This window comes from Littorina saxatilis, unplaced genomic scaffold (genome assembly GCF_037325665.1).
Source record: "Littorina saxatilis isolate snail1 unplaced genomic scaffold, US_GU_Lsax_2.0 scaffold_511, whole genome shotgun sequence".
In the NCBI taxonomy this organism is placed as follows: Eukaryota; Metazoa; Mollusca; class Gastropoda; order Littorinimorpha; family Littorinidae; genus Littorina; species Littorina saxatilis.
The window spans coordinates 20001-46622 of record NW_027129443.1 but is presented as its reverse complement, the minus strand read 5'-3'; the positions used below and the strand labels follow the sequence as shown (position 1 = coordinate 46622).

At 41.3% G+C, this 26622-nt stretch overlaps 1 protein-coding gene across 1 annotated transcript in view; it reads right to left on the bottom strand.

The window, feature by feature from the left end:
• Positions 1–6125: 6125 nt before the first annotated feature.
• LOC138957723 (uncharacterized) overlaps positions 6126–26622 on the bottom strand; it is a 28117-nt gene continuing 7620 nt past the window's right edge. The window contains exons 2-11 of the mRNA XM_070328782.1: positions 24885–25133; positions 22000–22185; positions 19981–20073; positions 19137–19235; positions 17885–17977; positions 17335–17433; positions 11265–11405; positions 11021–11105; positions 10511–10572; positions 6126–10000 (exon numbers count right to left, since the gene is read on the bottom strand). Of these exons, the coding sequence (XP_070184883.1) occupies positions 9765–10000; positions 10511–10572; positions 11021–11105; positions 11265–11405; positions 17335–17433; positions 17885–17977; positions 19137–19235; positions 19981–20073; positions 22000–22185; positions 24885–25133 (1343 nt within the window). The 3' untranslated portion in view covers positions 6126–9764. The remainder of the gene's footprint in view (positions 10001–10510; positions 10573–11020; positions 11106–11264; positions 11406–17334; positions 17434–17884; positions 17978–19136; positions 19236–19980; positions 20074–21999; positions 22186–24884; positions 25134–26622) is intronic.

The window sequence follows — 26622 nt, the reverse complement described above, 5'->3', positions numbered from 1 at the left end:
GGAGAATAAGATAAACGTAAATTTGGATCGTTTTATAAATTTTAATTTTTTTTTACAATTTTCCGATTTTTAATGACCAAAGTCATTAATTAATTTTTAAGCCACCAAGCTGAAATGCAATACCGAACCCCGGGCTTCGTCGAAGATTACTTGACCAAAATTTCAACCAATTTGGTTGAAAAATGAGGGCGTGACAGTGCCGCCTCAACTTTCACGAAAAGCCGGATATGACGTCATCAAAGACATTTATCAAAAAAATGAAAAAATCGTTCGGGGATTTCATACCCAGGAACTCTCATGTCAAATGTCATTAAGATTGGTCCAGTAGTTTAGTCTGAATCGCTCTACACACACACACACACAGACGCACATACACCACGACCCTCGTTTCGATTCCCCCTCGATGTTAATATATTTAGTCAAAACTTGACTAAATATAAAAACACAATTGCCCTTTTACACATACCCTACACACGCATGCGCGCAGAAAATAGATTCAATGCGTTTCGTGTCTTTTCTGGTTGAATGCATTCAAAAAAGTATCAACCAACGTTTCTGAATCTTTCAATGAAAAAAGATAAACTCATTTTGAACCAAACAGCACATACCAACGAAAGCTAAATACACAAACACACACGCGCACTAACACAGATTGAATGCAAAGCGCGAACGAACACGGAGGATTTTTGTAGGTCAGGTCGTGGGAAAGTCCACCCGAAATGTTCCACAGGGGAACTGGTTGTGTTTGTATTGTTTATTTTCTCACAGTGATGTTGATGGTTTTTACAGTGCCGTTTTGAAAGAATGTTTTCCGAATTTGGGGCACACTTTTGACTTTTGGTTCGTTTATCTCGTCGAAGTAACATTCGAGTGTTTCTAAATCAAAACCTTCCAACACGGCTGGTGCAGATTAGACCTGCCTGACTGTCTGCGTGCGTGTTAGAGCTGAAGACGAAGCCTCAATCGCCAAAGCGTTACCTATCTGTAGGTCCTGAGCATCGGATGTAGGGCGTTGATACGTGGTGAGATCCGCACGGAACTGTCTATGCAACTTTTCCTAGTCGCAGGTGTAAGGTTCGATCTTTTCTTTGAAATTTCGTCCTCTGTGTACGTTGCAAATCGTTTCGCCATTTTCGGTTTTCGTTGCAGACGACGATAGTGACAGTAGTACCTATGGTTTTGTTTTGACCTTTCGTATTCAGGGTTCTTAATTGAAGCTTGGTAAAGGGACCGTGTCGTGTAAGTGGAAAGTTGAAGCTTTTGAAAACAGAAATTGAATGAAGAAGAAGATGTGGCTTTCAGTTATATAAAGGAGAACGGGGTTGGTGTTATTCTTTTCCCGTCAAACACGAAGTACACAGATAAAACGTGATTGACAGACCAAGGCCTGTTGGCACACTATTCAGAATGCACAACAAAATGTAACAACACTTTGATACCCATTTTTCTACGTTCGTGATCACTTGAAATGAATACTGAAAACATAAGTGTTTAAGGTAGTGACTGAATGTATGTGAAGATAAACATGTTCAGAAATAAATGCATGATCAAAATATTTGATTTCGGCATTAAAGCGTGTAACATACAATCTTGCACACGTTTGCTTTAGTAGTGGCAAAGAAGGAATGCGTGTGACATCGTTTTGTTTTTCTCAGAAGACCCCAATACCCCCACCCCCTTCCGGCCTCTTCTGCCCCACTCTTCTGCCAACCTTCAAAACTAAAATAGTTTTCTTCCTGGTTTTGAATTATGTTCATGTATGTCACGCTTGCAGGGTTTGGTCCATTCAGCTCTCATGGTATCAATGCAGTTAGTTTGAATACATGCATTCACGACCTGATATCATTCAAAGCGTTTGATATAACACTCACCTTTCCATCAGTGCTTTCTCAACACCGACACGGTTTTCCTCAAGTAAAGAGGACAGATTTTAAAATGTCATACTGATATTCATATTGTTGACGTCCTAGTCTCTTTTAATTTCAGCTAGATGTTTCTGTTCTCTCCATTCAACCGTTAACCTGTATCCTTATACAATAAAAATTGTTTGTTCTCTCTCTCTCTGTCTCTCTCTCTCTCTCTCTCTCTCTCTCTCTCTCTCTCTCTCTCTCTCTCTCTCTCTCTCTCTCTCTCTCTCTCTCTCTCTCTCTCACACACTTTCTTTCTGTCTCTCTGTCACTGTAACTAAATACATGAATAATCAATGAACAAATAACTGAATACAAAAATCAAATAGATACATACAACAACAACAACAACAACAACAACAACACTAAACAACAACAGAAAAGGAATCATAGTGTGTTTCTGGTAGAGGCTGTAAGACGATGCAGGTAGAAGATATGCCCGTGCACACCATGTTTTATGACTTGTCATAAATTTCATTTACGTTTCAAAGTTTAGGTTGGCAATGCTGATACCTGTAAATGATGTTTTAACACACGTCAACATATTGTTCACACTCCTCACGCTGTCACACACATCGTGTAGCACACACCTGGAGTTGTTGTTCGTGCCGCTGAATTTTATTTCTGCGACTTTTGCATACCATATATTTGTATGCATCCACGTTATATGTTCTTTTTTCCAAATTTGTTTCAAAACTTTTCCGCAATTTGTGGCGGAGACCGACACCAAATTTTTACTTCCATAATTATAACCAATCTCCACAATGTGGCGGTAAAATCGCCATAAACCTGTCTGTAATGATACCTTCTCAAGTGTCATCGCAGAGAGGTACCGCCACATTTGCTTTGCATAGTCCACTTCTTTACAGCCACGTTCTGCCTGCATGACTAACTGAGCAGTACACGCTATCTACAAAGCAAGGATACCACTGTATTCCGGAACACAACGCACACAACCATCTTAGACACCCGGCCAGTACTGAAACTGGTCTTGGCACGGAACGATCCAAGGGGGGCAATCTCAGTCATCTCAAAGAGGGAAATCCAAACGCAATCCGCTTTGTTCGATTTTATGGGCTTGGACGATAGAGAAAAATAAGAAAAGCAAAAGCTGGAGTCAGTCTGGACGAAATTGCTATCAAGAACGCAGAATTGATTTTTTCTGAGTTTTTTTTAGCCGTAAGCGCCATGTTTATCGGAGCAGGAAACTCTTCCAGAGTGAGGCCCCTTCGTTGATGCATGTCAACAAGCCAGATGTGCGAGAAGCGAAATTGTGCCGCAACTTAAGTTTTAGCTCGACACGGGAGTGCACAATGGTAAGTCGTTGCTATTTTTCACTTTATTTGACATGTCTTGTGAGCAAAAGGTATTGGTTACGGCTGTGCATGCTGTCAGTGTTCATTATTTGATTTCAATTACCCAGCACCGTCAGTTTTCCTTTGTCTTTGAGGCCGGTTGGAGACCGATAAACATGGCGCTTACGGCTAAAAAAAAACCCAGAAAAAATCAATTCTGCGTTCTTGATAGCAATTTCGTCCAGACTGACTCCAGCTTTTGCTTTTCTTATTTTTCTCTATCGTCCAAGCCCATAAAATCGAACAAAGCGGATTGCGTTTGGATTTCCCTCTTTGAGATGACTGAGATTGCCCCCCTTGGATCGTTCCGTGCCAAGGCCAGTTTCAGTACTGGCCGGGTGTCCAAGATGCGCACACAACGAGCAGCAAGGAAGTCAGGCTAAGCCGTTTGTATCATAACCTCTGGTTAGTATATCAGTTTTTAAGGACAATGTATTGGTATCATTTTCACAGTGTACGATTGTGGCACAGGTCGTCTGAAAACGCGTTTGTGGACAGATTACTCATGCACTATGGAATTGTGTGTGTGTGTGTGGTGTGGTGTGTGTGTGTGTGTGTGTGTTTGTTTATGTGTGTGTGTGTGTGTGTGTGTTTCTTTCTGAATGTGCGTTTAAATGCGTGTGCCTGTGTTTCCTTGTGTGTGTCTGTTTGTATGGGTGTGAGTGTGTGTGTGTGTGTGTGTGTGTGTGTGTGTGTGTGTACCCCCGTTTCCACAGGTTTGGTTGCCTAAATCACCATAAGGCAACCATCCACACGTGGATGGCAACCTAAACTCTGGATGACAACCTAATTGTGTGGATGGTCGCTTCATTTAACACCGTTAAATTGACTTTTTTGACGGAAAGAATGTCATAACAATGTTCAAAATGACATTCTTTCCGTCCTCTATAGGCGACGAAATAGGTCAAATTTTGTGCATTTTTTAGTGCAAAATTCTTCGATGCCGGAGCGAGTACTGCACCCAGTGCTGTTGTAGTGCAAGTGCACTAGAAAGGCACTACACCCAGTGCCGCCTCTTAGGTAACCATCCACACTTTAGGTATGTGTGTGTGTGTGCGCGTGTGTGTGCGCGTGTGTGTGTGTGTGTGTGTGTGTAGAGCGATTCAGAGAAACCTACCTGACTGATCTTCATGACATTTCACATGAGAGTTCCTGAGTATAATATCCCCAGAACCGGTTTTCATATTTTTGATAACTGTCTTTGATTACGTCATATCCGGCTTTTTGTGAAAGTTGAGGCAGCACTGTCACGCTCTCATTTTTTCAATAAAATTGGTTGACATTTTGGTCAAGTAATCTTCGACGAAGCCCGGACTTTAGTAATATTGCATTTCAGCCTAGAGGCTTACAAATTAATTAATGAGTTTGCTCATTAAAGTTGTCAATAACATCGATAATAAAAACATAATTAAAATTGCATTGTATTGCTCATCTTCTCCTGAATTCAAACATAGATAGAAATGTCATGTTTACTCTAAAAATGTGATCAGAATGAAAGAAAATAGGTTCAGTAAGTACTACGGACGCGTCCTTCGCGGCGGCGAGCGAGACTCGTCTCGGTCTTCGGTATGGTTAGCCGAGACTATCTGAATGTAGTCTTGGCGATGATTGGTTTGTGGTGTTGATCTTGACTAAATGTTTTTATATCGCTTCACGCGACTTGTTAATCATATCATTGTTGGTTTTATTCAAGAAACATATCATAATCACAAGGGTCTGCACCCAAACGCATCTGCCTCGCTTCTGACGGGTAGTATCACATTGGTCAAACGATGACATGGTGCACACAAATGGTAATACACTTCTCGATTAGTTGTACTCCCTACTGAGGCATTTGTGACGTGAGCAAATTGGTGTAGAGGCTACCATGATATGGTTTGGGTTTTCAAAGGGCATTTAAGGGCGGACTGCATTTGAGATAGATAATAAAGACATCGTTGCTTTGAAAGTATGGATCGAGGTTTTCCTGTCGCTCATTTTCCTGCACACTTCAAAGGCGATCTCTACTGACAATACGTTTCTTTGAAATATTTGTCATGCTTTTTCCTCTTAATGGTTGATCTTAAGAAGAGTCATCAAATGACACCTCTCTCTTCTTCACTGTCTCGTTATTTCCTCTTGTCTACACACACACACACACACACACACACACACACACACTGTCACTCACACACTGTCACACACACACACACACACACGCACACACATACACACACACAGACAACCCCCACCCCACACACCATGCAGATATAGAAATACAGAGAGAGACGAAGAGAGTTCAATCACACAGAAGATTACAACTGCTGCAAATTGTTTAGTCGTTTTTCGTCGTGGTCGCATCCCAATAATTGGTTAATAAAGATGTATTTCCTCCTAAATTAAAAGTGACCCCAAGTGATGTGCGTTAAATCATAGTTGATTGCATGTAACATAATTGTCCAACATACGCACGCACGCGCACACGCCCAGACACATTTTGTCACAGACACACATTTAGCACACGTTACCATTAGCCATGTATTTAGTTAAAAGCAATGAAGAATGTTAAAACTAAGGTACAATGTATGTTTCAGACTGGATGTATTATATACAGGTTGTCAAAACATTATTGCGAATTTATTATTTGTCAGGGTAACCCAAGCCATGCACCTCTTGCTTCAAACATCAATACATGTATGTTACAGGACAATTTCACACACACACACACACACACACACACACACACACACACACACACACACACACACACACACACACACACACACACACACATACACATAGTGCGGTTAACTACTAAGTTGCATGTCAACTCTATAAATACTTCCACGTGCCTTCAAACTAAACTTGGTCACATACAAACACACACGATTAAAAACAAAATATAATTATGAACAATTATGTACAAGACATGAAAATAATGAGATAACTATCCGCTCTGTATCCTTGTTTGCTCTACAGGCCTCCCTTGTTGAATCCATGATTGCTAATGCGCGTGTAAATTGTCTCGTAAGTTTGTTTCCCTGACGGTTTTGAAAGTTGTTGCCACCCTGGGGGAAAACATGAGGTCTTTGTAGTTTCAGAAGACAAGGTCCCATTTTCTAAAGTGGCTGGACAACATGTCAAGGTGTTAGACTAACTTCACGGGGACCAAGGACCCACCACGGCCATGCAGCAGTTGAACATAGAACTCGGCTTTTCTCAGATAAATAAATCTTCATCAAATGTTAAGGTCACTGCTTCTGTGAAACTCCCAATTTCCCATCTTTGAAAAATAATCCAAAATGAAGGATGCATTTTATAGGCGTGTATATCAGTTGTGTGCATTTCTTATTATTTTGAACAATTTCCTGTTGCCCTATGTTTTATTTCAGTCACTACTATCTGTAACACACCATAGAGTTTCTTCTGGTCTGTATTTGACTGGAACTTGTCTTGAAGGGTTTGGAGGTTCAAGGGGTAATGTACACATCGTGGCACCCATCATGCAGTAAGGCACAGTGAAAACACACAGTTGCACTTTCAATTACTACACAAATCAACATTGCATGCTTCAACAAACATGCACTTCTAAAACAAAAGGAAACAAACAATTATGAATTTAATAGATAAATACATAAAACAATTCGAGAATCCTACTTTAAGTATTTGTACTGCTCCTTATTCAAACAACCCAAGAAATGGACCAATTTGAACCTTTTTTTTCAATGAAAACAACTTCAACTCCTTGGGACTTTACCAACAATGTCGGGGCAAAGACAATCCAAAACTCCCTTGAAACATTCTACAATTTGAAAACAAAAAGCATCACTATCAAGAACACTTTGACATCATTGAAAAAAAGATATACCTTTCTTTCGTTCCCCTAAACCTTCACCGTACACGTGCTCCCTGGGTCGTGGATGATCCAGAGCTTCACACAAGTATCTGTATCTCTAAAACTATTGGGAGTTTTTGATTGAAATGTAAAACACCATAGAACCTTCCTATTGAACATATTTTAAAGGATCATCTTTGTAAACAAACAAATAAACAATGACGTCATTTGAACTACACAGTGCGGATGTTGTGGGTCATGGACGACCCATATGGAATTAAATAAGGCGTTTCCCTATTCGGATGGCGTGAGTCGTTCACGACCCATATGGAATTAAATAAGGCGTTTCTCTATTCGGATGGCGTGAGTCGTTCACGACCCATATGGAATTAAATAAGGCGTTTCCCTATTCGGATGGCGTGAGTCGTTCACGACCCATATGGAATTAAATAAGGCGTTTCCCTATTCGGATGGCGTGAGTCGTTTACGACCCATATGGAATTAAATAAGGCGTTTCCCTATTCGGATGGCGTGAGTCGTTTACGACCCATATGGAATTAAATAAGGCGTTTCCCTATTCGGATGGCGTGAGTCGTTTACGACCCATATGGAATTAAATAAGGCGTTTCCCTATTCGGATGGCGTGAGTCGTTTACGACCCATATGGAATTAAATAAGGCGTTTCCCTATTCGGATTGCGTGAGTCGTTTACGACCCATATGGAATTAAATAAGGCGTTTCCCTATTCGGATGGCGTGAGTCGTTTACGACCCATATGGAATTAAATAAGGCGTTTCCCTATTCGGATGGCGTGAGTCGTTTACGACCCATATGGAATTAAATAAGGCGTTTCCCTATTCGGATGGCGTGAGTCGTTTACGACCCATATGGAATTAAATAAGGCGTTTCCCTATTCGGATGGCGTGAGTCGTTTACGACCCATCCCATGGAATTAAATAAGGCGTTTCCCTATTCGGATGGCGTGAGTCGTTTACGACCCATATGGAATTAAATAAGGCGTTTCCCTATTCGGATGGCGTGAGTCGTTCACGACCCATATGGAATTAAATAAGGCGTTTCCCTATTCGGATGGCGTGAGTCGTTCACGACCCATATGGAATTAAATAAGGCGTTTCCCTATTCGGATGGCGTGAGTCGTTTACGACCCATATGGAATTAAATAAGGCGTTTCCCTATTTGGATGGCGTGAGTCGTTTACGACCCATATGGAATTAAAAAAAGGCGTTTCCCTATTCGGATGGCGTGAGTCGTTTACGACCCATATGGAATTAAATAAGGCGTTTCCCTATTCGGATGGCGTGAGTCGTTCACGACCCATATGGAATTAAATAAGGCGTTTCCCTATTCGGATGGCGTGAGTCGTTTACGACCCATACTCTGCAAAGAGGCAGTATAAAGCGTGTATCCCTATTCTGATGGCGTGGGTCGTGTACGACCCATACTTTGTACGTTGAATCCTTCTTAATAAAGTATGAGTCGTACACGAGTCGACCCACATCATTCGGACTGTGTAGTCTAAAGCGTGATCCGTCTAAGGTAAACCAGTACAATATGTATCCAAACCTTTCTTCATACAGGCTTAATAATAATAATAATAATAATAAAAAAGTGTATTTATATTGCGCCTATCCCTTACAAAAAACAAAAATATTTGGCTCTAAGCGCATTACAACATGTGTAGGGACTTGGTACAATCAAGTCTGACAAATACAATAACACAATATACAGTCGGTCTCTTGGGTAAAAATGGGAAAAGCAGCTTCGACATTTAAACACTGCTACTAAAAAATCCTCTAACAATGCATACTGCTTTACAATATATGCATTTATGTATAAATATAGTTAAAGAACATCAAGTTAATAGGAATTAGAAAAGATTCTTATGATAAAAACTATCTAGCGAACGACGAAGAAGAAGAAGAATAAAACTATCAATGTCAATGTATAACAAGTCATTCAACGTAAATGGCTAAAGAACAACAACAAAGCAATGATGATAAAACAGTTATACTCAATGGCTAATAACGAGGCAGAACTAAATAGTATCGACACAAGATTAAAACAAAATCAACTCACTTCAATTTCTGTCAACTGTTCTACATTTGATACAAATGCCTAACAACGTGATCGTCAAACTGGCTAAACCATGTAATCAAATCAATCCCACACATGTATGCCAGCTTTAATGAATGCACAGCAATCCCTATTATTGCAAAACATAATATCACTATATCTGACATACAAGCGATCGGCCTTAAACCTTGGTCGATAACGACGAAACAATAGAAGACATAGTCCACTCAGACGAACACAAAAGCTTGTCTGCCAACAAGCCACCACACATCGTATATTGTCGGCACATTTTAAACTATGGCTTTTTGCATCATTCAAAAATAACTCAAGATCTTGTGGGGACAGATTTTCATGATGAAGGACCAACATTCTCTGTGAGATAAAGGCAACAATTCACTATCATCCAAAACACACAACCTTTATAACTACCTCTAATGACTTGAAACTGCCAGACTCTAAAATCATGCAATATTAATTTGTTTGTTTCTGTTCACAAAAGTGCTCTGACCATCAAACACTTAAGAACATGGTTGCATGATTTGAAAATCCAGCTGTTCATTTTCAATGGAAGTCACTATTTGTGGATTGCTCGTTTTAAGAAAGTTCAATGTTGACCTTTGAGGCGTCATCAGAAGCAGGAGGCGACAGCTGCATGTAGAGAGCTCTGTCAGCGTCGTCGTTGGAATATGGGTGGGGGCTTTCGTAGTTGTTCTCTTGCACGTGCATATCTGCTGCGTCATTATTGTCGATTATCTCGTAGTCTGTTGTATCCGCGTCTGAGATGGGGGAAGCTGAAGAAGGGCGGTCTCGGTCCTGAGTGCTTTCAGGTTCTGAAAATATGGGATAGCTTACTTGGTCAATGTACATGTCCTAAACCTTTACTGGTCAACAAGTAACTTATTCATATGATACCATTCTTAGTATACACTTTCTGCTTACAATGTTCGATGATTACGACTCATCAGTTCGAGCCTTTCAAAAAACGTGTTACCCTATTTGCAGGCTGGTTAGTAAACTCTATTTATCCTATGCGTTTTATAAACTCTGTCTCATACATAAATGTTCTACACAAGTTTAGAAAAGGCTTTCAATGTAACAAACATGCATTTGCATACAGAAACAAACAGCACAATTGAAATGAGTATTCCTAGATACACATCCGCAACCAGGGTTTTGATTTCAGATTTCAGGTATAGAGACACTAGGGGGTATACAGAAGCAATCAAGCATTTACTTTGTTAAAGGACATGTCCACACAAGGCATAATGACACTTTATTTAATTGGAACAAGAATTGCGAAGAAAGCTGGTCTCCAAAAGACAGTAACAACCATAACTCACCCACTGGAGGGGCCACGCGTTGGTCATTCTCTGCAATGTCTTCCCTTGATCGACGACACCAACTGAAACCAGAATAAAATAATTATATTGTGCGATAAGTTAAAAAGCAACAATAGGTAGCTTTGAATTGATCATCAATCTGAAATAATTATAAACAAATTGATTTTTTCCCGTGCAAAAATTAATCTGTCATGAGCAGTTATTAACTCTTTTAAGCAAAACGTATCTTCATCCGAGAAAACAAACTGCCTCGTAGTAGAGAGAGAGAGAGAGAGAGAGAGAGAGAGAGAGAGAGAGAGAGAGAGAGAGAGAGAGAGAGAGAGAGAGAGAGAGAGAGAGAGAGAGAGAGAGAGAGAGAGAGAGTCAATTCATGTGCCTCTATATCTTACTGGTAGGTGTGTGTGTGTGTATGTGTGTGTGTGTGTGTGTGTGTGTGTGTGGTGTGTGAGTGTGTGTGTGTGTGTGTGTGTGTGTGTGTGTGTGTGTGTGTGTGTGTGTGTGTTTTCTCACCACACAATCGCAACGAGCCCTATGCATATCAGCAAAGCAGCAGCGAGGGAACCCACCACAGGCACAACCCAGTTCTCCTGTTTCACTGTTCCAAATGACGCATATAATATAATACAAGTTGCTTGTAAACACATTGTTATTATTGTTTTATTTTCACTTTTTGCACACAGTTATATAATGTTGTTTTGTAAGATACACGAACAGATCACGATATTCTTTACAGTGTATTTCTAAGCCAGCTTACCTTGCACTTGCAAGCAAAGTGGTTCTGCAAACACTGACACGCACCCCGCCAGACAGTGACCATCCTGATGATGACACGTGGTGTTGAGACAATATCCACACGTTCTGCTGCAACCTTCTCCGTAAAACCCAGGTTTGCATTCTGAAAGAGCAATCTCTGTAGGTTATAAACATTCCAGCAGGACAATATAAGTTGCACCTTCGCCCATGCATGGTATGGCGTGGTATCCTGTCGAGACTGGGGAGTGTATTCAATACTGTCCGACAACTTGGCCTGCTCCGCATTAGCGTGATTTAGGTCTATGAGTCTAACCTCGTATATTTCTGAACAGAGTTTGAACGACAGACATGTGACGAGCACGCTGTCATCAAAATATGATGAAAATACACACAAAACAAAAGAGACTTTGACGTCATTTGTTTGTGTTCCGTCAACTCCGTCGTGTAAATGGCGATGAATCTGGTAAGCCTGCATGGTCACGGCGTGAGTATCGAACACTTCTTTTTTTCTCTGTTGGCGTTGCAGCTGTGAAACAGTCTGCAACAAGTTTTGGATTTGATGATGTTGATGTAACCAAGTGCGAAGGATTTGTGGTGTAGGGGAAACAACTACGTTAGTCAAAGGGATTGGACCGCGGGTTTGTTTCCTTTGCGTTGCTGAGGTTAAGATGTAGATTTGCTGCAAATTATGTTTTGACAACAAAATACGTTTTTGTGTTATTAAGATTTTATTTTGATTGACAGGGTATGAGTTCACAAAGGATTTGTGAGTTGGAAAGTGGTTTGAATCACGAGTACTGAAGGATTTAGGTTTTTGGTAGGAGAGTATTTTTGGGTCATGTGATTGGAGACGCGCGCGAAGCTGTTCCTTTTCCGCCTGACTGCGAAGTCGAGAAGACATGCTGGCGTACTATTGAGAAAAGAATCGGGAAAGAAATAGAGATTCTTGGCAGCATCCGTTGTTCTCTTTACCTGCGCGCGTATAGTATGTTGGTTATGATTGGTCATAGTATGTTTGTTTATGTTCGGTCGTTATCTTTGCCTGTGCGTGTATTGTATGTTTGGTCGTTTTCTTTGCCTGTGCATGTATAGTTTGTTGGTTATGTTTGGTCGGTTTCTTTGCCTGTGCGTGTATAGTATGCTTGGTCGATGTATGTATTGTAAAGCGCTAAGAGTAGACATTTTTCTAGAATAGCGCTATAAAAGTTTGCATTATTATTATTATTATTATTATCTAATGTGGTAGATTGTGATGCCAGACGTGGAGGTAATTTTGATTTTATATTTGTATGATCGATGGTGAGAGTTAAAGCTGTGGTCTATTTATGACTTTCCGGGGCTACGAGGTTGAAAAATAGGGATAAAATCATGTACAGAATTCTGTACAGCAAACGCAACCCGAAACCCCACCTATACGGCGTGTATGACCTTGAGAGCTTCAGTCAACGCTTGAATTTTGCAGTGGTAACATCCGGTTTGCTCTCTCAGAGCTGAGCATATTTGTCGAGAAGGATCGAGCAGAAAAAATAAACGACTTGGCAGGGATTCGAACTCAAGGCCTCGGGGCCTCAAAATGTCTGGGCCGATGTCTTAACCGCTAGGCCACTTCACTAGTGTTTTCAAAGATAAAAAAATTGATAATTTTATATCATTCTACGCTTGAATTACCATTCATGCGTTGCAAAATTGTAAAAATTGCTATCAAAATTTGCCTTTATTTGCAAACATGTTTCACGGAATCGCAGTACATGTTTACACCGTCATGCTACACGACATTCGCGCCATGCAAATAGCTGCGATATCTCTATTTACAACATGCAAGAAAAATGACAAGAACAGTAATTGAATCTCTCCAAAACTCTGTGCAGTTGAAAACAGACAACTAAGAAATAGTTATACATGTATTCACTTCTGAACAATGGGCGGATAGAGATATAAATCATGCTGCTTCAAGAATAACATAACATGAATTCATATCAATGTTTTTCCTTCTTTTTCTCGATTGGCGCAGTAGCCCAGTGGTTAGGACATGAGACACGAAGTCTCGAGGTCGAGAGTTCGAATCTTCGCCGGGGCGTTTATTTTTTCCCCTTGATCTCTCTTGAAGATAATATATGATCAGTCTTGAGAGAGCAAACCGGATGTTATCCCTGCAAAATTCAAGCGTTGACTGAAGCTCTCAAGGTCATACACGCCGTATAGGTGGGGTTTCGGGTAGTGTTTGCTGTACAGAATTCTGTACATGATTGTATCCCTATTTTTCAACCTCGTAGCCCCGGAAAGTCATAAATAGACCACAGCTTTAAGGATGAAAATTTGTTGGATTTGAAGTGGTGCTTGTTGTGAGAAAAGCCTGTTTGTGGATGGCGCCGGTGCAAATCATATTTTTGATGAAAATTGATGATTAATCACAGGTATATTGGTAAAATAGGATGATATTTTGGGAGAATATTATGTTGGTAGTTATAAGGAATGGGTTTGAAAACGATTGATCAGAAAATTGAACTTTTAGTTGAGTTGTGAAAGACAGTCTATTTTTGACGTTGTGGGATCAAAAAGGGAAAGATTAAGAGTTGAAGTGGAAGCGTGATGTGACAGCCGAGACTATGTTGTTAAACCGTGTTGTACACAGTATTAGAAGAAAGTGTACTATGATAAAACATAAATTGTGGTAGATTTCCGGGAAAAGTATTAATTTCATAGTGAAGTCAGTCAGTAATCTGAGATGACAACATCTTGGATACGACAGGAAATCAAAATCGTTAATTTAGTCGCTATTGATAGTTCCGTAATAATTGCAGATGGAGGAGGATGCCGCGGTTTTCATGTTTTGGTCAGAGGTAGCGTGACCGAGAGAAAAGGCATGAGAAGAGGTTCGTACAGCCTTTCCTTTGCTTATAGTTGAATTCAGTGAAGAACAAGATGGTATTAATGTGTTATTAATGTAGTGTTAGCTTTGTTAATGAGTTGCATTGAAAGAATTACGACAGACATTGTGAAGATTTGATGATAAAATCGCCATTTAAACTTGGTGAAAGGGAGTGAAGAAAATTATGTTCCAACACAGAGAAAGCAGGTAAGAGGTTGTAATACCTTGATGTACATACCCACTGTGAAACAGGCAGTAATGTACCCTGGGTGTGTGTGCTTTTGTGTTTACAGGGAGCAGACGTCGTTTGTAGACTACTCTTTCCTAAGGGGTTTTCAGTTTTCAGTTTTAGGTTTCAGTTTTAGGTTTAGGTTCAGTTTTATGTTCAGGTTTTAGGTTCGGTTTTAGGTGCAGGTTTCAGTTTCATATTTTATTTTTTTATTTTGTTTGTTATTTTAGATCTAGTTTTATTGTCTTACGGGGTTCTCTCGGTAATCATTATTTGTGACTGTTGTGAACGTCAAGTGTGCTCTCCCCGTATAGTGTAATCCAAACTTTAACCGGAAGTTGTGATGACATTGTCCATGGTAGGGGTGTTTGTAATAGTTGGCATTGTGAAGAGGACAGTGTATTGAATTTTTTGATAAAAGGATGGTTGTGTGATCTGCTAGTATTGGGGTCAGTGAGTGCCCTGTAGATGTATGAGAATGATCTAGCATGGGATTAACCCTTTTGTCGCCTGACAGAGATATTGTACGCTCAGGCTGAAGCCCACCAATCCTCTGAGAACTCGTCTTGTCTGTATGTATGTGTATTAGCTGCCATTATATTAAGAAATAAAGTACAAAGTGACAACATTTATTGTGTGTCGTGGTGGTGAAAGCAGACGCGAGTTTGTGTTGTAATTGTTTTCTACGTTTGTCCTGTTTTGTGGAATTATTTTATCTTTTTAATTAGTTTCAATTGGCCAAGTCTTTCCCGGTTCTTGTCTTATTTTTCAACGGGGTCTCGAGACACGAGCCCACGGCAGGCCTTGGGTTAGAGCTCCCCCCAAGTAAATATTGGGAGTTCAAAACTAGTTCCAACCACTCTTCTTGTATTTTTATCACATATTTGAGTGAGAGAGTGGAAGTTGATAAGTTCGATCCGTGCAAGTCTCGCAAGAGGACGTAGGAAATCCTCTCCCGGGCATAGTTCGTACGGAGAGAACGGGGCTAACTCAAAAATGTGATTGGCACCTCCTTGTTTATCTTAGATTTTTACTTCGGTCTTATTTGACCCATTGTGACCTTTGTTGGGCATATTTGGGCTGTTATTTGACCGTGTAGGGTCTTATTGACAAGGACAATCTACCTCTAAACCAATGTTACAGTACAGACAGGTTGATGCCTATGTGAACTTATCTGACTGGAAAGACAACTCTTGTTTTCTGGTAGAATCTATCTGAGAAAGTAAGTGAACCTAACCTAATCTTTTTTTCTGTATATCTGTCCGAGTCTGTCTGCCTTTCTCTCTCTGTCTCTCTACCTGTCTCTCTCTCTGTCTCTCTTCTTCTCCCTCTCTCTCTCTCTCTGTCTGTCTTTCGGTCTCTCTGTCTTTTTTCTTTGCCCTCTGCCCGCTAATTCTCTTGTTGCTTTAGTGTCTGTTAACAAGTTTATCACTTCAAAAGATCTTTGTTCCTGACGACACGGCCCTGTACCCGTTCTTAGTCAAGAAATCAAAGAACACGTAAATCAACCTCTTCAGACATAACTTCCCGCCTAAGATGAAGCTTTCGTTTCTTCTTTTCCCTCCCAGTCAAAAATGTATTGCGATTCTCTAGCCAGTCCAGAATAATGTTTCTGTCCACTCCCCGAAACATGTCGAAGGAAGGGAAACAATTAAAAAACAACAATAACAGCAGACTGAATAATCTTCTTTCCTTTTTTCCACTGGTCGAAACTGGGGGTGGGCGTTTACTAGGTACTGTACCCCGTGCGCAAAATGTGACCAAAATTAAGGGGTGGACGTTTACTCGATACTGGGCGTATACAAGATAGTTTACGGTACTATACTCAGTATTCACTAAATGCAACAAGCTTATTTCTTAACCTACCATATTTAGCACAGGCACTCGACACAATCAGGTGGGCGGGGCTTTTTTATGGGATGTCACGTGGTTAGGGTGATTGAGTACATCCAATTCTACAGTTTCTACAAGGTATAGGATGCTGATCCCTGCGAAGCCTCTCGACCTCGACCTCGACGGAAAACTTCGAATTCCTACAATACACAGCTTAGCAAAGCAAAACAACGGCTATGATAGCATCAAGTATACATTAAACTATTGGGCAGGGACAGATGTATGCCAGCTAGACGTTGCTACTGCTGATATTCTGCAAAACGGCACGGACTTTTGACGCACAAATCCTGTGTCGCTCTAGACCGAACGGAAGTTACACATGACTTACTTCCCCTGAACAGCACACACAGATAACCACATCATGTGTTTGGTTGCAACCCAAGTTAAGATGTTGCGAATAGAATCAAGGCATGGGAAAGTTGGCCGGTGAGCAGACAAATCGACTGACGAACGCTGACATTTCCCAGTTCTGTGTTCTGGGGTCGTTTTGACTGACTTGACAAGTTGAGAAAACCAATGACATTTCATTTTTTGCGAAGCAACTGAATATGAAAAGAAAAGAAAGCGTGCAGAAGGATGTTTGGGTCCTGCAAGACTTTATGATCAACGATTTCTCCCTTGGAAGAAAATGAAGATGTCTGCTTTTTGTCTGCTTTGAAGGTAGGGCGATTTTACAGCGCACACGGTAAATTGCAAGTCGAATTAGACAAGAATGTTGTTATTCTTCTTTCTCCGAAGTACCATAGATCAGTTCCTGGCCATATTTTCGAGCTGTGCATTGTTATATTATGGGAAAAACACGTTTGAACGCAAATTCGCAAAGCAAGTTTGATCATTTGCTCCGGAACTGCAACGTAGATTTGCCAAAACAAAACATTCTGGCTCAATATGCGGAACATGCTGGTAGTGTCATATGTTTTAAATGGGTTTGGAAGAACTGCTCATAGTTTACATAGCACTCCGGCCCTGTTCTTTTTTTAGTCACACCCAAAACCGTTATTTGTCTTGGGCGACGCAGCTGTTCTAAATCCACAAACGTCTCCATATCCAGGCAAGTAAAGTTTGCGTGCGATGACTCACCTTCACAGTTGCCGTCATCACGCTGACAGGTAGGACCAGCACAGTGGGCAGAACAGTTATGCTGGCAAAACTCAAGACCCCAAAATCCTTCCTTGCAGCCTGAGAAGACAAAAGAACATTGTGAGAGCCTTGCACCTTTCGAGAATCTTTTGAATACAAAGCATTATTATTTTGTTACTGCTATTCGGGACTGTGTCACCAAGTGCAGGTTTTGCAGAGTACACGACCAGATAGGCAGATATCAAACCCTAAAACATGTCAACGTTATACATGCAAACAGAAACGAGGGGACAAAGCTGAAGTTGATAACTACTGGTGGGCATTACAATACACAATACAGCATAGGGTACCTTATTGTATCGTATACACACATCTAGTCCTAGCTAGGTAGACATTGTACCTTTGACGATATATTCACCATACACACACACACACCACACACACACACACACACCACGCACACACACCACATACACACACACACACACACACACACACACACACACACACACACACACACACACACACTTACTTTCAGGGTAAAACTTACGTGTGCAGTGACCACTGATTTTGTTACAGCCTCCTTCACAGTTCTGGTGACAAGCAGAAGAACAGTCTGGTCCGTAGAATCCCTCTCGGCACACTGAGAATGCATGAAAGAATAATGTTATGTTTTAACATTACAAAAGTGTACGCATATCACTAAAAAAAGGAATACTCTTTTGTTTTAGCAAGAGTTAAGCGTACAGCAACAAAAACACCAAGGATAATTGCCGAGGGGCAGCTGGATTGGTTGCATTTTGACACAATTTGGCAGATCAAAGCTTACAAAGCTAATGAAAGAAAATATTACACAGGTACACAAACGTTAAGGTAAACATAAAGCTATGCGACTATACAGAGGAATAGCACGTCGCGTATAAAAGTATACAACAATACATACATTATAGAGCACTTCGCATTGTATTGGGGGCGGGGAAATACCACAGTCGGTAGCAATGCTGGGTTCAGAACCAGCGCCCTTCCATTAAATAGGATGGTATGTATATTCCTGTGAGGTTACGCTTATGGAAATTCGGGCTGCTCATTACTATAGGCAAACCGAGCTGCTATACAGTGCCGGGCTACCCATTCGTTTTCATTTTCCCCGCATGCGTCACGCATTGTGTGTATTCGATTCATGTTTCCAAGCCCTGCGAGTTTCGTTGTGAACTTGGGTTATTTGTAGTGCGCATGCGTGCACTCGGGGGTGTTCGGACATCGAGGATAGTCTGCACAAAATTGACACAGGGACATAAATCCCTTGCCGAACGTGGGGATCGAACCCACACCGATAGCGACAACTGGTTTTGAATCCAGCATTGCTACCGACTGTGGTATTTCCCCGCCCCCAATACAATGCGAAGTGTTCTATAATGTATGTATTGTTGTATAATTTTGTTATTCTTCTTTCTTCGAAGTACCATAGATCAATTCTTGGCCATATTTTCGAGCTGTGCATTGTTATATTATGGGAAAAACACGTTTGAACGCAAATTCGCAAAGAAATTTTGATCATTTGCTCCGGAACTGCAACGTAGATTTGCCAAAACAAAAAAATCTGGCTCAATATGCGGAACATGCTGGTAGTGTCATATGTTTTAAATGGGTTTGGAAGAACTGCTCATAGTTTACATAGCACTCCGGCCCTGTTCTTTTTTTAGTCACACCCAAAACCGTTATTTGTCTTGGGCGACGCAGCTGTTCTAAATCCACAAACGTCTCCATATCCAGGCAAGTAAAGTTTGCGTGCGATGACTCACCTTCACAGTTGCCGTCATCACGCTGACAGGTAGGACCAGCACAGTGGGCAGAACAGTTATGCTGGCAAAACTCAAGACCCCAAAATCCTTCCTTGCAGCCTGAGAAGACAAAAGAACATTGTGAGAGCCTTACACCTTTCGAGAATCTTCGGAATACGAAGCATTATTATTTTGTTACTGCTATTCGGGACTGTGGCACCATGTGCAGGTTTTGCAGAGTACACGGCCAGATAGGCAGATATCAAACCCTAAAACATGTCAACGTTATAAATGTACACAGAAACGAGGGGACAAAGCTGAAGTTGATAACTACTGGTGGGCATTACAATACACAATACAGCATAGGGTACCTTATTGTATCGAATAAACACATCTAGTCCTAGCTAGGTAGACATTGTACCTTTAACGATATATACACCTGGTCCCATGAGGCTTAGCTCATTACATTATTGGCCATTGTCCACTAATGTCTTGTTCATGTTTGTGTGTATTTTTGTTTTCCAGGCACTTTGTGCTTAGGGGTGTTGTTCTTGCTCGTGTGCACACAAGGAAATACAATTCCTCGCAGAACATGTGGGTCAAATCTGTTGCGGTTCTGAACCAGACCTGCTATCATCCTGTCAATATGATGACACGTACACCAGTGTAAAACTCTACAGCACATAAGGTTGACACCGTTATGTCGCTTTAGTAGCAAATGCAAAAGCTAACAGCGAATACATACTGGAACAACAACAACAACAACAACAACAACAACAACAACAACAACAACAACAACAACAACAACAACAACAACCAAACACCAGTTAGTCATTGCTAACTCTGAGACGAGGCTTTTACTTACGTGTGCAGAAACCACTTGTCATGTTACACCCTTCATCGCAGTTCTTGTCACAAGGAGACGAACAATCCAGTCCATAAAATCCATCTTTGCAAACTGAAAAGATGTGCATGGATTGGACATCTTTATTTCAACAGCTTACAAATAGAATCAAAACGCATAGCTCAGCAGCCGAATTAAAGCTGTATGCATATTCATCAGGACAGCAGAACAGAGCCACAACAGTGGCTGAGTTGGGTTGCAGTTTTGCATGTTTTGGCAAGTAACAAGAACAATATCCTTGTATAATTGCATACAACGTTATGTACCATGGCCTCCCTCCTGTGTCTCTGAACATCTACTATACGTTTATATTTGTTTTGGTATTTTAAGAAAACAATTCTTTCTTTCTTTATTTATTTGGTGTTTAACGTCGTTTTCAACCGTTCAAGGTTATATCGCGACGGGGAAAGGGGGGGGGGGATGGGATAGAACCACTTGTTAATTGTTTCTTGTTCACAAAAGCACTAATAAAAAAATTGCTCCAGGGGCTTGGAACGTAGTACAATATATGACCTTACTGGGAGAATGCAAGTTTCCAGTACAAAGGACCTAACATTTCTTACATACTGCTTGACTAAAATCTTTACAAACATTGACTATATTCTATACAAGAAACACTTAACAAGGGTAAAAGGAGAAACAGAATCCGTTAGTCGCCTCTTACGACATGCTGGGGAGCATCAGGTAAATTCTTCCCCCTAACCCGCGGGGGGTAAGAAAACAATTAATATAACATAGATTAAATACATATTATACTACATACATGCAATCAGTCGACCATACATGTGCCATCGACTGAATGTGCATGGGAATACCACGATATTCAGAACTAATTGTGCGAACGTCACTCAGTGGTTTCTATGCAAGTCCTGGCTTGCTAAAAGTGTCATAACTGTGGTGCATCACTGTGTAAAATAATGATGACTTCTGTCGATCGCGGTGTCCTTGTCTGGGGACCTAAACGTGTACTTTACTTTGTTTCCTATTCACATAATCATTTTCTTGTCTCCTTTGATCAACATGACGAACTGTGTGTATGGGTGTGTTCGTGCTCGTTGGTGCCGGCTCTATGAACTGAAACAGAACAGCAATTAGCAAAGAACAAGAAAACAATCTGGCCCGCGTCCGACATGCACTGCCAACATTTCAAGGCTACATAATGTATGCCAAATATGTCATACGCGTGCTCTTAATCATACATCCTTGAATACAAGAGTCCTGTTGACAGGCTGGTTTGTGCATGTTCCAAGTACTTCTAGCTCATATGTGGCGCAGTAAAACCTTTAGACGATGAACTGAGCAGATAATAAAGTAACCACTAGGTATATGCCATTATGCACCAACTTGGCATAGGTCAACTTGGCATAGATGGTATTACTATGCACATTCAGTCGATGGCACATGTATGGGCACTGTAGAATATCAAGGTCGACTGAAAGCATTTATGTCGTATAATATGTATTTCATCTATGTTATATTAATTGTTTTCTTAAAATACAAAACAAATATAAACCAGAATCATATAAGGTGTGTGCTGGGGCCGATCCTTCAATGGCTTGTGTAAACAAAATAAAGTGATACCGATTTTGGCTTTGTGGGTTAAACATTTATGACAACTGGAACATGTGTCTTGTTACCCCTTTTTTCCAAGAGCATAGCCTTTTAACATCTGTCAGAATGTCTAAACATGTCAGCAACAGTTCAAATCATTCTGATGAAAAGTTATGAAATTAATTTCACATCCGTGAAATAACATGTTTCGATTCAACGCCACTTTGCTTATTTTCCATGTAATAATTTGTACTAAAGTCAATCTAAATGCAATGTGTAGGGTGACCATACTATCAATCTAAAAACATTGAAGCAAATGCACACCAAACTTTAACACAAGCAGTTCTGTTTCGTGAATGTTGTGGTCAAAGGACTTAAAGAGAAAAACGGTGTATTTTATGGTAGCTCCTACCCTTAAGTACAACTTACCAAATATTTGAAATTCACACAGGTTCAAAGGTCTATTAGTCGTCAGTGTAAGACGCACCACCTGCCCGTACATGACTGAAGAACACATCACTGAGTTGCTCCTGGTGGTGTTGTTCGTTGGTGACGTCACGTTCACACAAGTCTTGTTGTCCACCGTGATTATGAACGGGTACAGACGGTCGAACACTGTTCAGCATCAAATTGATACAAATGAAAAGGACATATTCAGCCAAAAGAAAACGTGTTCCATTTCTTGTCTCTATTCATACTATCGGTGAAACAAAATAGGCATGCTGAACGGAGTAGGTGTCATTCTTCTCAGAGGCTATTAAAGGCGTTTTAAAAGCCGTGTTAGCAATTAATGAGACCAACAAACACGGTACATTTCAGAAACACATCACCGCATTTACTTACACCGTTGGGTGATTTGTGCTGACTCATGTAGAACAATAATTTCGGACTTTTAGATCATTTAAAACATTAGTAACGCTGTTATGCGACAAGCCAGACAGAGTTTTAAGAATACAGATGCACCCTATGCAATTTAAAAACAAGTCGCGTTAGGCGAAAATACAACATTTAGTCAAGTAGCTGTCGAACTCACAGAATGAAACTGAACGCAATGCAATTTTTCAGCAAGACCGTATACTCGTAGCATCGTCAGTCCACCGCTCATGGCAAAGGCACTGAAATTGACAAGAAGAGCGGGGTAGTAGTTGCGCTGAGAAGGATAGCACGCTTTTCTGTACCTCGATCTCTTCGTTTTAACTTTCTGAGCGTGTTTTTAATCCAAACATATCATATCTATATGTTTTTGGAATCAGGAACCGACAAGGAATAAGATGAAATTGTTTTTGATTTCGAAAATTTAATTTTGATCATAATTTTTGGCTCACGTAAGTGTAGCCTATGCGGTGCTAACTTTTGTCTGTCTGTGCGTGCGTGCGTATGTATGTGTATGTCTGTGGTGGAAACTTTAACATTTGAAGACGTCATATTACATTAACGTCACATTATGACGTAAAAGGGTTAGACGTCACTCGAAGGAATTACTGAAAGTCTCGGTCATTGATATTTTGAGCGGGCCGACACTAGTTGGCAGTCGTGTCCCTGTAAGTAGGCACAGTTTCACCTATATGCTCTTTCTGTGTGTGTGTGTGTGTGTGTGTGTGTGTGTGTGTGTGTGTGTGTGTGTGTGTGTGTGTGTGTGTATGTGTGACGGAGTGATTGAGTTTGTGTTACTGTTTGTCGATTTCTTACGTGCCTCTTGTTATATTTTTAATTTTCAGAGCTTGTTTTTAATCCAAATATAACATATTTATATGTTTTTGGAATCAGAAAATGATGGAAAATAAGATAAACGTAAATTTGGATCGTTTTATAAAAATAGTAATTTTAATTACAATTTTCAGATTTTTAATGACCAAAGTCATTAATTAATTTTTAAGCCACCAAGCTGAAATGCAATACCGAAGTCCGGCCTTCGTCGAAGATTGCTTGGCCAAAATTTCAATCAATTTGATTGAAAAAATGAGGGTGTGACAGTGCCGCCTCAACTTTTACAAAAAGCCGGATATGACGTGAATGTGATCAAAGCTATTTATCGAAAAAATTAAAAAAAACGTTCGGGGATATCATTCCCTGGAACTCTCATGTAAAATTTCATAAATATAGGTCCAGTAGTTTGGTCTGAATCGCTCTACACACACACACACACACGCACGCGCACACACACAGAAACACACAGAAACACACACACACACACACACACACACACACACACACACACACACACACACACACACCACGACCTTCGTTTCGATTCCCCCTCTATGTTCAAACATTTGTGACCCTCCACTACGAAATGAGTCGCATGTCACCTGGCGCGGTTCCGCGCTAGGCTTAATATAAGTCCGGGGAGTGTCTGGTAACAGTGCGTGGGTCACCTTAGTCACAGGCTTATAGTTTTTGCTCTTTTCTAAAACGATTTTCACCACTGGATAGAGCATAAAAAACTCTGTATGAAAATGTAAAAATATGAAAATCATGCAAAGGTGATATGCGACTCATTCCGTGGTGGAGGGTCACATTTAGTCAAAACTTGACTAAATGTAAAATCGCAGGCAGCAAGAGAAGTGAAAGCTTCAACTCCCGCTTTAATTGCAAACATGTTCAACACCGGGCGCTCACAGCGCGCTTGTTTAAACGCGATTATTTATTCAAGGTAGTTTACGGTATACTATCTACCTCTTTCTTTGTCTTTGTGTCTGTTTTCGTTTCTGTCAGCTTGTATGTTTGTCTCTCTCTCTCTCTCTCTCTCTCTCTCTCTCTCTCTCTCTCTCTCTCTCTCTCTCTCTCTCTCTCTCTCTCTCTCTCTCTCTCTCTCTCTCTCTCTCTCTCTCTAGAATAGTCCCTCTCTGGGCGAGGGCTGGTTGAAAAGAAGCTCGTTTATATTGCTTATGCCACAACCCTCGTAAAATAAAATTTGATTTGATTTGATTTGATCTCTCTCTCTCTCTCTCTCTCTCTCTCTCTCTCTCTCTCTCTCTCTCTCTCTCTCTCTCTCTCTCTCTCTCTCTCTCTCTCTCTCTCTCTCTCGCAAGACAAACACACACACACACACACACACACGCACACACACACACACACACACACACACACACACACACACACACACACACATACAAACTTACCTTATTTTGATCATAGCCTACCTTGCGCTAGACTTTAAACACGTATGATCTATTCATCTACCAGCTTATCCATACATACTTACAATTAAAAGTAAAACCAATTGTTGTTAACATGAAAGAACAGAGTCAACCGATCTGTTCAAGCATACCTATACCCAGATAGAAACTATATAGCTATACTACGATACGTACAAATGTCTTCTTGTGGTTCTTTGCGTGCCCAGACGGTGATGTTGTGTACAGGGAAGATCTTGCCCAGGTCCACCTCCCACCAGTGGGACACGTTGGATGGGATACCGACCCCGTCAGGCGTCGAGTTCGTGTGGCTACAAGTGTCGGATTCAAAGGATCCTCCTGTGTCGCCGTCAGCAGCGTAACTGGCCGGTCCTCTGTTTTCGAACTCGCTGATCTGACTGTAGGTCTTGTTGGTCGCCACGTTCACTGTGCCCAATGCATAAGGATACAACGGGTTAGTGTGGCAGAGATAATAGTTAAAACAACACGCTGCACTCAATATAATAACATATTTTATTGTATACGATCAAGCTTTTAAACTTTAAAAAGAGACATTAAATATGAAGCACAACGAAACAAATAACAACGTATTAAACAGAGAGAACTCGAACTCGAAAACTTTATTACCGAGGGATGATAGCATTAGGTCCATATGGTCCTTTCTTACAGCTAGTCCCTACTACACTGCCGAACTAAAGTTAAGGGCCGGCCTCTGATTTGCGCAGCTTTCCGTTGTTATTTTTTATGCCAACACTGCATGACGAAAAAATGGCCAACTTGGGTTTTCCAGAAGCCTGTCTCACTGCTGCACGTGCCTGACCTTGTTTTGCACGCATTGCAGTTCAGCAACACCGTTTTTAGGGGCAGTGAAAAGGTTGTCAAAAGACGATAATTTCTTATAAAATTTGCTCGACTTTAGCTGAAGAAGCAGTATTGCAGTCGGTGTTTGGCATTGTGCAGGAGCAAACCATGGCTATACTGAAAACTCCTCAACGAAAGTTGCACAGGAATGGGTATTTAGGGGCGCGCACCAGAGCTCTGAGTAAGCATGCCTCCAAGAACGAAACTGACAACATTGGATCGAGGACGGGCGCTGGGATGGCTGCAGGACGGCGTGTCTGGCAGAGAAGTTTCCAGACGGCTAGGAGTGAGCCACTCTGTTATTCAGCGGCTCCACCAACGCTTCCAGACTACCGGAAGTGCTGTTGAGCGACCTCGGTCTGGGCGCCCAAGATGTACAGATCGATGCCTGTGTCCAGGAACATGACAGGTATGGAGGCGGTTCAGTTATGGTGTGGGCTGGCTTTCATCTGCACGGGAGGACCCCCTGTACCGTATTAGAGGCAATCTTACCGGCGTGCGGTACAGGGATGAAATCGTGAGGCCTCAAATCATCCCTACACTGCAAGCCATGGGTGCCGGCGCTATGCTCCAAGACGATAACGCGACCCCTCATCGCGCTAGGGTGGTCCAAGATGTTCTGCAGCGTCAGCAGATTGTGAGGATGAACTGGCCAGCCCGATCCCCCGACTTGGCGCCCATAGAACACCTCTGGGACATCATTGGGCGCCGGGTGAGGGACAATCACCCCCCACCTGCTGATGTGGACCAGCTCTTCCGATTCCTGCAGCAGGAGTGGACGGCAATCCCTCAACAGATGCTCCAGAACCATGTAAACTCAATGCGCTCACGGATCGGTGAATGCCTTGCAGCCCGGGGTGGCCACACCCGTTACTGAACTTGAACAAACTGACAGAACTTTCTTGCCACTTTTCGAAAGGGGGGTGGGGTACTTCCGACGGTTGCTGCGCAAATGAAATTTCTTTGTTGGTGATTTTGTTTACATGACTCGAACGTTTACATGTCGTATCAAAACATTTCAAGGGTTGAAGGTGTTGCTCTGATTTGTTGTGTT